Raw genomic sequence first — 14,673 nt, 5'->3', positions numbered from 1 at the left:
CAGATATGTGCGTGAACTTGCATGTCCAAATGCTGCTGGTGGCTTTTATATAATCCTTTACTATTCACTAACCTGAAATTGATGTCCACTTGTTTTGCTATAGAGTGTGAAATGTAAAAAAAATCTAATTAGCAATGTGAAGCCAAAAATAATACAGGCCCTGTCAAAATGAAAGTAGGTTTTATTTTTCAGAGCCTTGTTATCTCTTAGTGTGCATCTTGATTTCAGGAGGGCAGAAATAATCTGTGGAGTAGCGTCTGTTGGGAAATAAGAATGATTTTTGTGCCTTTCCTATTGTAAGGCTGGAAGCTACTGGAGCATGACTGTTTCTGGCTGCTGGTAGGAATGGAATGGCAGGAGCTGAAGGCAACAGGTTGGGGGCAAGATGCGAGTAAATGACTTGACTAATCTCAGCTCCTTTGTTTGGAGGTAGCCTCCCAAGAATGGCTGCTTCCAACCTAGAGCAGCATGGCTGATTTTGCTCAGGTACCACACCAGCTCAGCTGTTCATCAGCAGTTTCTAGTATACGGATGTTAGATCTCATTGTCTGGAGCCTGGCTGGTCCCCTGATTGAGGAGTGTAGGAGGGAGGATGAAGTACAGGGCCATAGGAATAATTTCCTTGAATTTTTACCCAGGAAAATCTCGTAGGTGCGAGGTAGAGCTGTATTTGCAGAGGAGCTCTAACACTTCAGTAACTTCGATGCTTTGAAATTCACAGTAGTCTATTTAGAAAGTTAAAATTAAGTATTTTCAGTCATGAAAAAGGTTCAAAGATTCTTAGTTTAAGACAGTACGACAAGGAAGTAAAAAATCAGAGGCACATGAACTACAGAATGATAACAGGGCTGAGGTTGACACAGATCTCCAAAACCACCTGGTCCGACTCCCGTTCCAGCAGACCAGCCAAGGGTAGATTGCCCAAGCCCATGTCTGAAAAGAGCCTGGATTCATCTTTACATCCTCTGTTCAGGTACTTATAGACATTGTTGAGATCCCCTTGAGCATCCTCTTCTCCAGGCTGAGCAGTCCAGCTGCCTCAGCCTCTCCTCAAATGAAAAATGAGGAGTCTCTTAACTGTCTTAGATGAACTGTCTCTCATTTGTCCATGTCTCCTCCTACTGAGGAGCCCAAAACTGAACTAAATCCTCACCAGCACTAGATAGAATCCTGTGCACGTTGTCGAAGAGGTCACATTATTGTCTTCATCTCCTACAGATTTATTTATTTTCAGACTGAGAAACACATTGTTTTCTAGTGAAACAATGTACTTGCGCTCAGAGTTGTCCTTGAGTTTGGCCCTGGGCTGAAACTTTGGGTGAATAACATAATTCATTGCTGCTAGCTGCTGACAACGTATGTGAACAAATATCCCAGTCTGTGATTCAGCAAACAGTATGCAAAAGAATGTGATAATCTCCAAGCTTGAAGTTACTGTAGTGATAATTACTTACACGAGTAAAACTGAATTACTAATATGGGCATTTTCGTATTAGCAGCTTACGTATTTGTGTCTGTATTGCTTGACTGTTCCTTATTTTAATTTTTTTCTTTCTAATGGTAAAGCTAAATTGTGACACTCGAGGTGAATAAGCAGTAACAATCTAGAGTATAACGAGTGAGGGAAATTTAATAGAAACCTGCAGTGACTGGATTAGAAAGGAGAGAGAAATGAGCATTCAGTTCACTCAGAGAGCAGTGAAGCCCTGTCACAGCTGCTCATAGAAGAAGCTGTGGATGCCCCATCCCTGGGGGGACTCAAGGCCAGGTTGGATGGTGCCCTGGGCAGATGGGAACCAGATGGTCTTCAAGGTGTCCCTTCCAAACCAAGCTGTTGTATGACTCTACGATGTCCAGAGCTGGAAGCATAAAATTCAGTAGGAGTGAATTTGAAACCAAAAGGTGAAAGTTACATATATCATAAATAATAGATATGTGGGTCTTTGCAGGAGGATGTTGAAGATGCTATAAATATTTCTAGGCTTAAGAACAGACAGGGTAAGTCCTTTGAGAACTGACAAGAGTGGAAATTACATCTGTGTCAGACTATCTTCAAAGCTGGAAAAAGTTGAGCTTGGCAGTGCAGCTGAGGGATAAATAGTCCAGGTTTCCCTTATCTATTCATGGTTGTTCCTGTGGATGAATGGAGTCTTTGCTTGGACAGGCAATTCCAAGGCCAGACACCAGCATGGCTTACCTTGTGTTATGAACATGTATTGCAACTCAGTCTATCCCAGTGATTCCACTAGTGTTCACAGAGTAATATAGTTGCTCAGAAAGAAGAAATGGTTTAAGAGTAAAGCAAAATGGATCAAATCCCTTGGCATTTGTACCTGTACAGATTCAGGCAAGCTCTTTGGATGGCTGTGCTTGCTGATGATTTAGGGCAATATGTTCCTCAGATTCTCTCTTATTAGCTTAAATGCATTAGGTGCTGCATAAGTAAAGTCTTTTCTTTCATTTCCTAATTGTTGAACACAAACATCATACTATCCTGCCTGAAGACCTTATGTATTTTTAGAAAGAGTGGTGAAAATTCATCCAGATTTCAGCTCAGATTCCTTAGGTAGAGGAGGGGGGGAAGGGTCAGTAGTTCATGGAGAAGGCAAAAGCAGAAGCAGATTAGCTTTATTGCAAGACTAGATGATCTTGCAGGTTGTTTCCGATCTTGCAGGTTGTTTCCAATCTTGCAATTCTGTGATTCTATGGTAAGAAATATGTTGCTCTACTGATTTTTCTAATTTCTTCATTTTTTGTTTGCCACTTTTTGCAGTAACAGTGTGCTTGAGGGATTCTGTTGTATCAGTCCAGAATAACGTAACGAAGCAATAATGTTTCATTTTCCATGGGGAAGGCAGGCTTTTATCAGTACATGAGGGACAGAGTAGTAATGGACTGGCTTTTCATTATTAATGTACAGCATGTACCCAGTGAATTATGATGGCAGGATGCTGTTCAGCGAGCAGCCAGCAGAGAATTGGATCCTCTTTCTGTGGAAGGATTTTCATTTCCAGCATGGCCACTTCTAGTCCGCAAAGCCAGAAGCAGCAAAATGCATTCTCTGCGTCTCCTCATCTCTTCTGGAGCCGGCTCATCTCCATGGCAACTCGTTAGGCTGAAGGGGATGTGGAGCCTGGGGAGGGATGGGTTAGAGAGATCCGGGTGGTGGTGTGTGGCCCCACGTCAGCGTATCCGCCTCTTGATAGGGCAGGCTTGGTAACACCCAGCCGAGGCTCCTGTGCAGAGCTGCTTTATTACAGCAGCCACCAGGGCATCTGCTTGAGATATCTCCCTTCTGCATCCTTCTAGATATCTCTATAGTACCCGCCACCCTCCCCCTGAATTACACCCTGTCCTCCCCCACCCCTTAGTTTAGTTGCAGCCTCATTGAAGATGTGCAGCTCATTTCTGGCTTCCCATGAGCTGCCTTGTGATGTGCCGTTTTGCACAGGCAGGAAGGCATGGCTGCGTTTCACTTGACCTTAGCAGCGAAGTGCAGTCTCGTCTGTTGCTGAAGGATACTGACTATGCAGAAATTTATTGAAGCAGATTACTATGAACTGGACTGGTATTATGAAGAATGCACGGATGGTAAATCTTTTTTTTCCTTTTTCTCCTCATTTCTTGGTGCAGAATCTGAAGCTTGTAAGACCGGAGCATTGTTATCAAATGTTTTAAAAATGAAGTACCTTTAAAAGGCAGCACCTCGGTGTGGCAGAGATGCCTGCATCACTGTTGCACCTCAGCGTCTCTTCTGAGCATGCTGCAAGAGACTGCTGTAAGGCTTTCTGTATTTCTAAGGGAGTGGCAGAGGAACACAGGCGCTGTACGAGAGCTCCTTGGGCAAGGGGAGAAATATTTGAAATGCTTGCTGTATGTATCATAATTGAGCTGGATTTGTATATGCATAATGTAAGATGCTGTATTGGTTTGTGGTTCAAGGCTTTGTATTTTTCTGCAGTGCCATAATGGAAAATCTGTATAGTTACTGTGCTAATAGGCAATATGTGTTTTCTCTCTGGCTGTTTCTCTGTGAAAGATGTTTGTAACGTGACTTCTCAAAATCGGTTTACTTTTGGAATTGAAAAAACTACAAACTGTTTTTGAAGGTGATGTTCTGAGCCCCTTGTGATCTGTCTGCTTTTGCCTGGGTGACTAATTTTTTTATCAGAGCACTTAATATTTTTATCAGACTTCAGATAGAATGTGTGTGAGGAAGATGAGTGCCCAAAATTTTGCTGTCCAGAGAGTGGAAAAATCAAGATTTTTCATCAGTGGCACGTGGTGGTAACCTGTAAAACAGCATGCAGCCTTTGGGAGGGCAGTAGTTGTATTTAGATTTTATTCTGGTTGGGGAGCTTGGCTTAAACTCACAATGAAACAAGGAACAGTAAGGAGTGTAGCTCCAGAGGGCTATGGGTTGTATGTATGTAGTACAAAGAGATATTTTATAGTACTTTAATAAGTGCTAAGAGGGGACCAAAATAGTAAAGGTGTGTGACAAAATTTGATTGAGTTATTGTGGTCTTGTGGGTGGCACATCGTCTATGTACTGGATTTCTGAGGTGAGTGCGGTGTCAGAAGGTTGTTAAACTTGAATTTCATTCTTTCAATGATTTTATTCCTGTTCAGATATTCAGGGGGTCAAAGAGCAAAGGTGCATATTTATTTGAAAGGCCTGACTACTTTTAGTAGGACTGAATCTATTATGTAACTTTTATCCTCTCAGTTTAACCCTAGTAAATACTGTAGCATCTGATTAATCTCTGTGATGTAACAGACTGGGTTGGCCTGCTTTGGAAGCTTAAGAAATATGACAGTTGTACTGTCACCAAAAACAGTAGCTTTTTTCCAGGTTAAAGACAGAAGGCCTTCTTCTCATCATTCTTTTTATGGTCTTCTTTCTGTCTGGTCTAAGTGTCGCTATGCAGAAGTTTGACATGTCTGAATAGCTGAGCTAAGAGCTCCTTTTCTCATCAACTTGGTCGTAAGGTGTGCTCTGTGCTGGGGAAACCATGGCAGTTCCACAGTGATGGAATACACAACAGGTATTGAGCAAGCAGTGCAATCCCGTGTGGGATCAGGGCCTCCAGCACCACGGTGCTTGGTCTGATCCTGGGCTGATGAGTTCTCATGTGAGCGCTGGGCCCCCACCCAGCACGTTTTCTGCCAAGATCTCCTACAGAAAGTCAGCCAGTGCATGTGCCAATGGGAGAGAGCAGCTCTCTGAGACAGCAGGGTTGGATGTCTGACAGCGAGAAGTCTCTCCTGTAGGTAAGGCATAATGCTGCTTTGTTTTTGTTTTTTTTTTAATTGAAATATTCCATCTGAAGTGGATGGAGTGATGGTGCTGTCAGTCTTATCTCAGCCTCTTAGGTGAGTGTCAGTCTTGAGGTTTAATGGAATTTCATAGCTTTTAGCTGTCTTCTCCTTATCCCAGTTAAATGTGTGAGAGTGTAGCAGAGGATTTGAGAGGTGCAATGGAAGCTCTTTGGCCTCTGCTGTTGGTATTTTAATTTGGATTTAAAATAGCATCAGTATTTTCCGTTGATGGAGTGAAGTATTCTGATGGCGGTGGGTGACAAAAGGCATTTTAAAAGCGTAGTAGAAAGCAGCTTTTTCGAAGAGCACGTGTGTCTTATGAGATGCCTGTGTCTTGGTGTTTGATATTCTTGCCATGTATTTGTCTTTGCCAGAGTCATCTGCCTGTGATTCCATTTGTATTCAGTAGAGTGATAGGCAGCTGCAGCTCAGCCAGCCTGTTTTGAATATCTATTTTAAGACAAAATGAAACATAGCTTATTTCTCTTCTGCACATGGACTCTCTGGAGCTCAGATTTGTATGTACATAGTATTACGAATCCTACCCATTTTGTCAGTTCTGATAAATATGTCATTGAAGGAGTCCGTGATACACTGAAAATAATAGAAGACCTCACAAGAAACCATCCTACAGTGTTACTGTTTTCTGATGAAATTGTGCATTTGCTTTGTAAAAGCTGGTGGGACTTGGATTTCCATCTAAAAGGTGTGATTTCATGTTAACAATTACTTGAGCTGTGTCAGGTTCCTTGTTCTTCCATAGTCATTCCATAATGATGCCAGCATATAAGGCTTTAGTGCTATTGCTCGACTCAATAGGAAAGGAAGTAATTCTCACTCTTAAGCTCAGATTTAATGAACTTCTGTATGGATTGATACAGTAATGATGTCTTCATCTTGCGTTTGGTGGTAGTAATTTTTTTTTAATACCTTGCAGAGGCAAATGAACAGATGCTCAAAATTGACAATTCAGAAATCTTTTGGAACTCTCCAGGGTTGAAATAATGAAATAATACCTTTTATGTAATGTCCTTTACAGAGTTTATTTTTGGCAAGAGTAAATGGAATTAGGCAAGAAGGTGTTTCCTTATTTGAATATTGGATCACCAGTATTAACTAACATTATAATAAATTGACACCTGTATTCATAAGAAATACTGCACCATGCTTTTTAGATACATTTTCCAACATAACGTTTTTGTATACTGTGACAGCTGCCATCTTATTTGGAATTAATAAAATACGTGTGTTGCTCCGTAAGTAATGCCTCCTATGTATTTCCATGGAAACTGCAACTGATACAAAGGGCATAACAGTAACACATAATCAAATAGGAGGCATTACTTTCAGAGCAGCCCTGCTAGAGTAGAGAGTGGAAATAGCTGAGTGTGTACTGGAGCAGGACATTCATTACTTTCTTAGCAGATTTTGAGATGGACAGTATTAATGATAGAAGAGGAAAAGGTGAAACGTTTGCAGGCATGTGTCATGAAGGAGAACAGTATAAATGCCTAGCTTCATCTCAGTTTCTGTGTGTTGTGTTTTGCAGAGGTGAAATAGATTCTTAAGGAACACAGAACACAATTGAGGTGGAAAAAAAAATAATGCAAAAAACTCCCACAGACTCCCAAACAGAAAAAAAGCAGATAGATACCTGTAAGAGTCTTTATGAATAGCCTTCCCCGTGCTGCTCTCTGGGGCCAGCCTCCTCTACCCTCTCAATGAGCAATGCAAGAGAAATCCAGGTTGACTATGGAATAAGTAATTTTTTTGTAGGGTTTCTCTCATTACTTATTTATTTCTAACTAAAACTCTCCACTTTGGTGCCTGAGAGTTCATTGCCTGTAATTCCAGGTGGCTTTGTGTATGTGTGTGTCTGTGTGTGTGTGTGTGTGTGTGTGAGGGAGAGAGAGAGATATTGGAACTTTCTTTTTTCTTTTCTTGTCCATGAACTTCAGCAGTTGCTTGTGGAGAAAGCAGCATCTTTATCCCTTTTTCTTTATCCTCACAGTCCCTCTGTGTCTCCCATTTGTCTCACAACAAACTTCTGTCCTCTTACATGTTTGCCCAAGTGACTTCATCTCCTTTCATGGTCATTCTGGCACTTCTTGCTCTGCTCCCCATCTTTTAACTCCCACCCATGCTTTTCTCCTGCTTGTACAGAAGTGTTTTCATCTCTTCTTCCATCTGCAGATACTCATCTCTTCTGTTTTTTATTCCATTGTAACTTATATCAACAAGTTCCTGAACTTTCTCTTTTAGCTGGGCAATAATTAACAGTGCTAATGTTTATTCTCCTTGACCTGCCAGCACAGTTTTACTTGTAGCAGTGTGCCTTTGCAGATGTGAGACAGCGTCCTAGTTGTCTTCTTTTGTGGCTATGTCTTTTTTTTTATTATTTTAATCACTCCTTAAAAGCAGCATTAGGAGAATATTTCCTATTCTGTGCCACGTTTCTAAGTGTTCTTGGATCTCCATGGTTCTTCCTCTATGCATCTCAGTTACAGGTAACCTTGCAGATGGCTGCCAGCTCTGTGGTGGCACAGTCAACTTTTAAGCCTGAAATATGGCTTGACTCTTTCTTTCTTACAACAGGAGTTCAGCTGATGGTTGAGCATTTCTGAATCCTCATACTGTCTCATATGTTTGCCTCTTCTATCTCCGTGCCTGTATCTCCATGCTCTGGTGTTGCTCGGGATGTCATCAGTGAGCATTCTGTCTACATCCATGAGAACCTTACAGATGTGTTGAAGGATAATTCTAAACAAACTGAGCTACCTTTGTGTTAGGTATCAGAAGAATGAATAGTTAATATCCTTAACTGGGGACATCCATCCCCACTGTATTAGGTATCAGAAGAAGAATTACTTAGTTTCCTTAACCAGGGTCTTTCCAGTACCCGTAGGCCTTGAAGGGAAAACTAATTGATCAGGAGACTGCCGACTTGGCAAGAAAACCATAGATCTGTAAATCTTTACAATTGTATGAAAAATAACCAATCATTCTGAGGAGAAAGGACTGGAAAAACATTAACTTTGCAACTTTTGTGTATAAATACTGTGTGGAGAGTTTCACACGTGTGCTTGATCTGTGGGAAGCCACCTAGCACCCAGGCTTGTGCAATCCTGAGATTAATAAGCAGTGTCTCTCCTGAGTGTGTGCTTATTGATTGCTGCACACTGGGCGACAAATCACTTTTCAGACAACACTTGTAGCGCATAGTCTTGGAAACAGCCCTTGATCCCTAGGTATGTGGATCAATTTCTTCTTTGGGTTTTTGCTTCTTCATCCTTAATAAATGTAGTTGAACCTTGCTGATATGCATGCAATCATTGAAATAATTTTTCAATTTCCTTCTTTTGCCATGTTGCTTCCTTTTCTTTATTCCTCTGTTGACTCTATGTCTATTTAGACCTAAGCTACTGCTACTTGTATATTGCCTTTAAGTGGCTTATTTTTCAGTGTAGAGGTATAATTTCCTCTTGAGTCTGCTCAACTGCTATATTTATAGATAAGCTCTTTCCTGCTTCGTCCCAGTTAAGTCTTTCCAGAGACATAAGATGCTGTCCTTTTGGCTGAAGCAAATTAATTAGGTGTGTTTTTTTAAGACTGGGAGGGAGGTGTGCAGAATACACAGGTGTACATTTGGTAAGCAAACATACAAATCTGTATGCATTTGAACAATTTAATTTTGTTTGATCGTATGTCCTAATGGAAAGTACGTATCAGTGGCCAATTTATGCTCACTCCCTGGAAAACCCACCCCAAAACACCCGTGTTTCTTCATCAGGGTTCTTTAGAACCTAGATGCTGCCATTTCAACCAGCGTTTTTAGGACTCATTTGCCTATGGAGAAGCATTTTGTTCTAAATCCAGCATTGTTACTACTGATTAATTGTGGTGATTGTGTGCAAAAGCCTAGATGTTTTTACTGATAAAGGAGGTTAGAATATTTTGAGCGCACCAGAATTGCATGAATAAGTCAGGATAAGAGAGTTACATGCATTGTGTCCTGCCCCACCCTTCTTAAACTAACTCTGGGTTTGTTTTTCTTTTCTGTTGCAAAGTTACCAAAGGTAAGGACTGTACCTTAGTGCAGGAATTGCATTAGAAGTGTGCACGTGTGTTTGGCATGCTTATTTTGCAAGCTTCCTGAAAGGAGATGAATGTCTTCTGCTGAGTAGCCTACGTGCTGAGTTGATTACAGCTATTATACTAAATTTACTTTGCAACAGCAGCCCTTAAAAGTGTGTATTTGTCCTGGTATGCTATATAAGTCCTTAAGTCTGTGTTTACAGAAAATATTAAAATCTCTTTTGAATTTTTCCTGATTAGAGTGTGTATTTTCAGAACTGTGTACAGTTTGGCTTCCGTCACTCCTTACTGTTTGGTACCTGCTGGAGACTTGCCTCTTAATCTTTGGCACACAGATATTCCTGCACCGGCAAAGGGGCTCAATACAAAGTGCCACTAAAAATGAGCAGATAGCCTAAGAGTGCAGTATTCATTATTTCCTCACCCACTATATATATATACAGATCAGCATATAGTATGTGCTTTAACAATATTAGGAGAGTAGATACTGCAACACTTGTTTTTCTTCTGGTTTCTGAATGTCAGAGTCCATGTTGTTTGCATTGCGAGCTGCAGTTCAAAAGTCAGCACGTGAGAATATTAATTATATTGCTGTCTATATTGGGCAGCAATATGCATGTTTTTGTGTGCCACGTGCTATCCTGTTTTCCTCATGAGTTAGCTGGCTAACTGTGGTTGAACACTTGGCAGGAATGTTAAAGCCACAGAATATCAGTAGAGTTGGCAAGGGTGGAAGTTTTTGTCTCTAAGATTTGAAAGGTGCTTCTTGCATTCAAAAAGGTGTGATAAAAAGGTGTTTCAGTTTGCTTTAGTATTTCCCGGAATTTCCATTCTCTACCTATTAAATTGGTAAATTACTTCTTGATTATGGATTATGTCTCTCCACCCTTTTTTTCCCTATTTTTTTGAGTAGCCCTGGTAATTGCAGTAGATGTGCGTCATGTCTTATCTGAGCCTTTGTGAATGATGTGTTTCTTAAACCATCCAGTCTTCTAAGCCTGCAAAATGGGGCATTTGGCTGAAATCTAATGGCAGGTGGATGTTCAGCTCAGTTGGACGTGTGTGTAATTCCCATTTCTGAGCAGTACCAGTTTTTCTAAGGAGCAAGTGAAGCAGAGCAGTGAACTGTCTGTAAGGAAAGGCAACCAAAGGCAGTGTTGCAGGGGAGGGGCTTGGATTTGTTGCAGGACCTGATCGTGGAAAGATCTGAGGTCTGACAAAAGGTATTGTCAGTTTTTATGTTTGTTACACACTCAGTGAAATTTGAGGATGATCACAAGTCCTGGAACTGATTTGAGGCCTGAGATGCTGGGGGCAAATGGGATTCTTACTGGCTGGTGATTGCTGTCGGTGGTGGTTTTAAATTAGATTTATTTTCAAGAGTTATGGTCCACTGTTACAGGGGAGAAATGGAGATAGTAAAGCTTTAAGAATTCAGATAAGGGAAGGAATCTACATGATATTACTGATAAAGTGACATCCTGCAGTCCCCCAGCTTGGCTGCTTCGCTCATGACGCAGGTTGAGGTGTTTTCTGTAGGAGGCAAAGGGCACCGGTCTGCCACAGGTAATGAGGGAGGTAACTTGGCAAACACTGAGTATCCATAGCTGCAAGAAGTTAAATAAGAAAGTTAATGCTCCCTGTGTGTGTCGTGAAGTTTAGCAAAAGGAGTTTTGTTTATTGTTCAAGTAGAGACATGCGCGCCCTTAGAGATGCACTGGCGGTGGTGTACGTGGGCTTGAGGTGTTTCATTTCCCGCAATATACAGTCAAGATGACTGTGGAAAACAAAGATACTTGATAGCCTGAGGCTGTGGTGTGGGTAGATGGCCACCACTGCCTGAAAGGGCCAGGGCTGAGGAGATGGCAGTGCCAGGCCTATTGGGGAGGGGCTGTCAACGTGTTCATTGCTGTGTCTGAAGCACACTGACAGCACCCCTGAGTACAAACTGCCCGCCCTCTGGGCTGGTATGAGGAACAACCTCAGTCTCACGGTAATTATTAGACAGATGGTCTCGTCACTCCTCCACCCTGTCTGTACCAGGCAAAGCTGCTGTGCTGAGGGCACACGCAGTCACTCGGGAGCTCCCTGGCTGAGCATGTGAGTGAAGAAAGATGGTACTCTGCTCTGTGGAGCCCTGCTACTGCTCTCCCCAGGGGTACCTCTGTGGGGGGAATGACATCCTGTCGCCTGTCAGACTGAGGCGCTGCACTGCATCTATCTGGGACAGCTTCAGCAATGTCAAGAAACGACGAGGAAAGCTTTGAATATGAATACAAGGAGGAAAATCAGAGCGAGAGCGCATTTAACAGGCAGAACCTTGAGATCTTGGAAGAAGGTACTTTCTACCTTTTTTTTTTTTTTTTTTAATCTTTATGGTAGTAATGCATGGCAGTCTGCAAAAGACTTGAGAAGTGTGAGTGGATTTAAACCTCCTGCATTTTTCGATCCTTTTTAATGCGTACCCACTGCCTTCAGGTGGAAGAGTAATAAAATGGTTGTGTGGGGGTAGAATGGATCTTAACTTGGGTACATTTGTTAAAGAATACATGCATGACCAACAGATGTAGGCTATGCAATAGGTTTTTACATAATAAAACTGGATTAGAGAAATTACCTTTCTTTAGAAATGTGCATTTTTTTTTATCTATGCAGCTCGTACATGTATTGTGAGTCTGAGTATGTCAGTTTGTCATTCCCAGCAGGGACTTCTAAAAAACGAGCAAAAGAACTGGGTAACAGTCTTGTGCTTATCCATGCATTTGAAAGCATGTAGACAGAAATAATCCCAGTTTTGGGCCATGTGGCTTTACCTTTTGACAAAACACATGGCCCCAAATCTTCTCAGATGTTGTGGAAATAATAGATATTTGTAGAATTGCAGACAGCTGGCCTGTTGGGGTGAGAGTGTGTAGGCTCCATCAGAAGAGAGGTGGTCAGCAGGGACAGGGAGGTGATTGTCCCCCTCTACTCTGCTCTTGTGGGACCCCATCTGCAGTACTGTGTCGAGGTCTTGTACTGTCCCCCGGTACAAGAAAGATGGGGAGCTGTTGGAGAGGGTCCAGAGGGAGGCCACGAAGATGATCAGGGGACTGGAGCACCTCCCCTACGAAGACAGGCTGAGGGAGCTGGGCTTGTTCAGCCTGGAGAAAAGAAGGCTGCGGGGTGACCTCATTGCAGCCTTTCAGTACCTAAAGGGAGCCTACAAACAGGAGGGGAATCAACTCTTTGAAAGGGTAGATAACAGCAGGATGAGGGGAAATGGCTTTAAGTTGAGGGAGGGGAGATTTAGGTTGGATGTCAGGGGGAAGTTCTTTACAGAGAAAGTGGTGAGGTGCTGGAACAGCTGCCCAGAGAGGTTGTGGATGCCCCGTCCCTGGAGGTGTTCAAGGCCAGGTTGGATGGGGCCCTGGGCAGCCTGGTCTAGTATTAAATGTGGAGGTTGGTGGCCCTGCATGTGGCAGGCGGGTTGGAGATTCATGATTCTTGAGGTCCGTTCCAACCCTGGCCATTCTGTGATTCTGTTGGATATTCTCTTGCTCACCCACTGTGTGGAGCATGTACCTTCCCATTCGGGGGCTGCTCCCAGCCTCTCTAACCATTTTTTTAAGGGCATTGGGCACTGAAAGCTGAATCTACCACGCATGTTATTTCACATGCTGTGAATTTTACTCTAAAATAACGATTTTTGCACTAGAGGACTGATACTTCCAAGACTGCTATCCTACAGATGATATAAAGATACTTTGAAAGATTGACCTCATGGGAAGCCTAGTCCAAAGCTCCTATGTGGACGTAACACTGTCTTTGAACCTGTTACACAGGACTTGCCTCTAAAGAATTCCTCAGCATGGAGTACTGCACCTGTATTTCAGTCATAAACTATCTGTGTTCCTTGTTGTGTCTCTGAAGGAATTTAAGACAACTTGTCTATCTGTGCATAGTAGAAGGGTGCTTGAGAGAATACTGGTGAAAGAGCAGCTTTAAAATCCGGGTTTGGGATGGAGAGGAAACTGTTATCTGCTTAGGAAGAAATACTTTGTTTCAAATTTGATTCTTATTTTTTTGTTGATGAAATGGCTTCTGAAACGCATGTAATGGTGTTCTTCCTGCTTATTTTACCTTTCATGGAGATCTAAGTGCATTCTGAGCCTGTTCTTGCTGATTTCAAGTGAAAAAGGAACATTGAGTTCTATCTGGGATAAATTTAGTTCTGTGTCTCTTCAGTGCCTACCACTCAGAAGCTCAGTATGTATCTGAAATGCCTCTTAAAGGTGCCTCTCTCTTCCACCTGTATGTTCAGGTCACCTACATACTTAATGTAGTAGTGATGTACATGCACAAAAATGATGTCTGATACTTCTAGGTATTTTTTCACATGGCACACTTTTTAATGACTGAGTGTTTTTGTTGGGGGTGAGCCAATTCGTCTTTAAGTAAAGCACATAGAAGCACTAGCTTGTATCCTTTCCCTGCTGAAGAGAAGAGAATCTGTAAGCCTAGTATAAGAGAAAACTGAAGAACGTTTCACTAATGATTTACAGTTTTTCTGTTTACTCCAAGTTTCTTAATGTTCTCATGGGAAGAAGGAGGTAAAAATTGTGCATTTAAGACTCAACTGTTCAGCCTATCCCCTGAAGAGATCTCACTACTTGGTTATTCTATCCATGGTCTTTTTGACATAGTGTTTTTTTCCTTTCACAGCGTTTAGAACTTTTCAGTCCTGTTTTTAAAACCTCTGTCACAGAACTAGTGTTACATTGGGTAGCATTACAGAATCAGTGCTCCTGATAAGTGTGGGAGGCACCTTCATATAGGTCCAGGCAGAACAGTCCGAGAGTCAGGATGTTGCTTTTGAGTTGTAGTTTGTTCAACAGTAATGTTTGCTCTACATTTGATGGTTTTTGAGCTGACTGCAGAAAAGGGATAGTTGTTGATAGCATCTGTTCAGTTTTTGTTGGTTTAAAATAAAACCTTTCCACCCTTCTTGGTTCATGCGCTGCTGGGTCAGCTAATTTTGAGATGAGACTGGGTTGTGTTGTGAATCTTTCTTTTGCAGGTAGGGCAGGAAAAGGCTATATTCCTTGTTCAAGACCTGTAATGGTACCCGTCATTATCATTTCAGTTTACTAATTAGATTAAAACCCCTCTATCTACCCAAGTTTAATTTTAAAAACTCTTATGATCACTTCTAAAATCTCAACTTCAGGTACACCACGGGTCTTAATTACAGAAAGTATGAATTGCGCATTTTCT

At 41.9% G+C, this 14,673-nt stretch overlaps 1 protein-coding gene across 3 annotated transcripts in view; it reads left to right on the top strand.

Moving 5' to 3' along the window:
- TRAK1 (trafficking kinesin protein 1) overlaps positions 1-14,673 on the top strand; it is a gene marked incomplete at both ends in the record, with an annotated part of 98,236 nt that overhangs the window by 43,845 nt on the left and 39,718 nt on the right. For 2 of the 3 annotated variants that reach the window (XM_079538563.1, XM_079538562.1), the window contains one exon: positions 3,528-3,591. The exons of the other annotated variant lie outside the window; for it this stretch is intronic. In XM_079538563.1, coding sequence (XP_079394689.1) covers positions 3,528-3,591 — 64 coding nt within the window. Of the gene's footprint in view, positions 1-3,527; positions 3,592-14,673 lie in introns of those variants that run through there. 3 annotated transcript variants of the gene reach the window in all.

The sequence above is a fragment of the Tetrao urogallus genome, assembly GCF_951394365.1.
Source record: "Tetrao urogallus genome assembly, chromosome: 7".
Classification (NCBI taxonomy): Eukaryota; Metazoa; Chordata; class Aves; order Galliformes; family Phasianidae; genus Tetrao; species Tetrao urogallus.
Note: the sequence above shows the minus strand (reverse complement) of the source record. Positions and strands in the feature narration are given on the sequence as shown.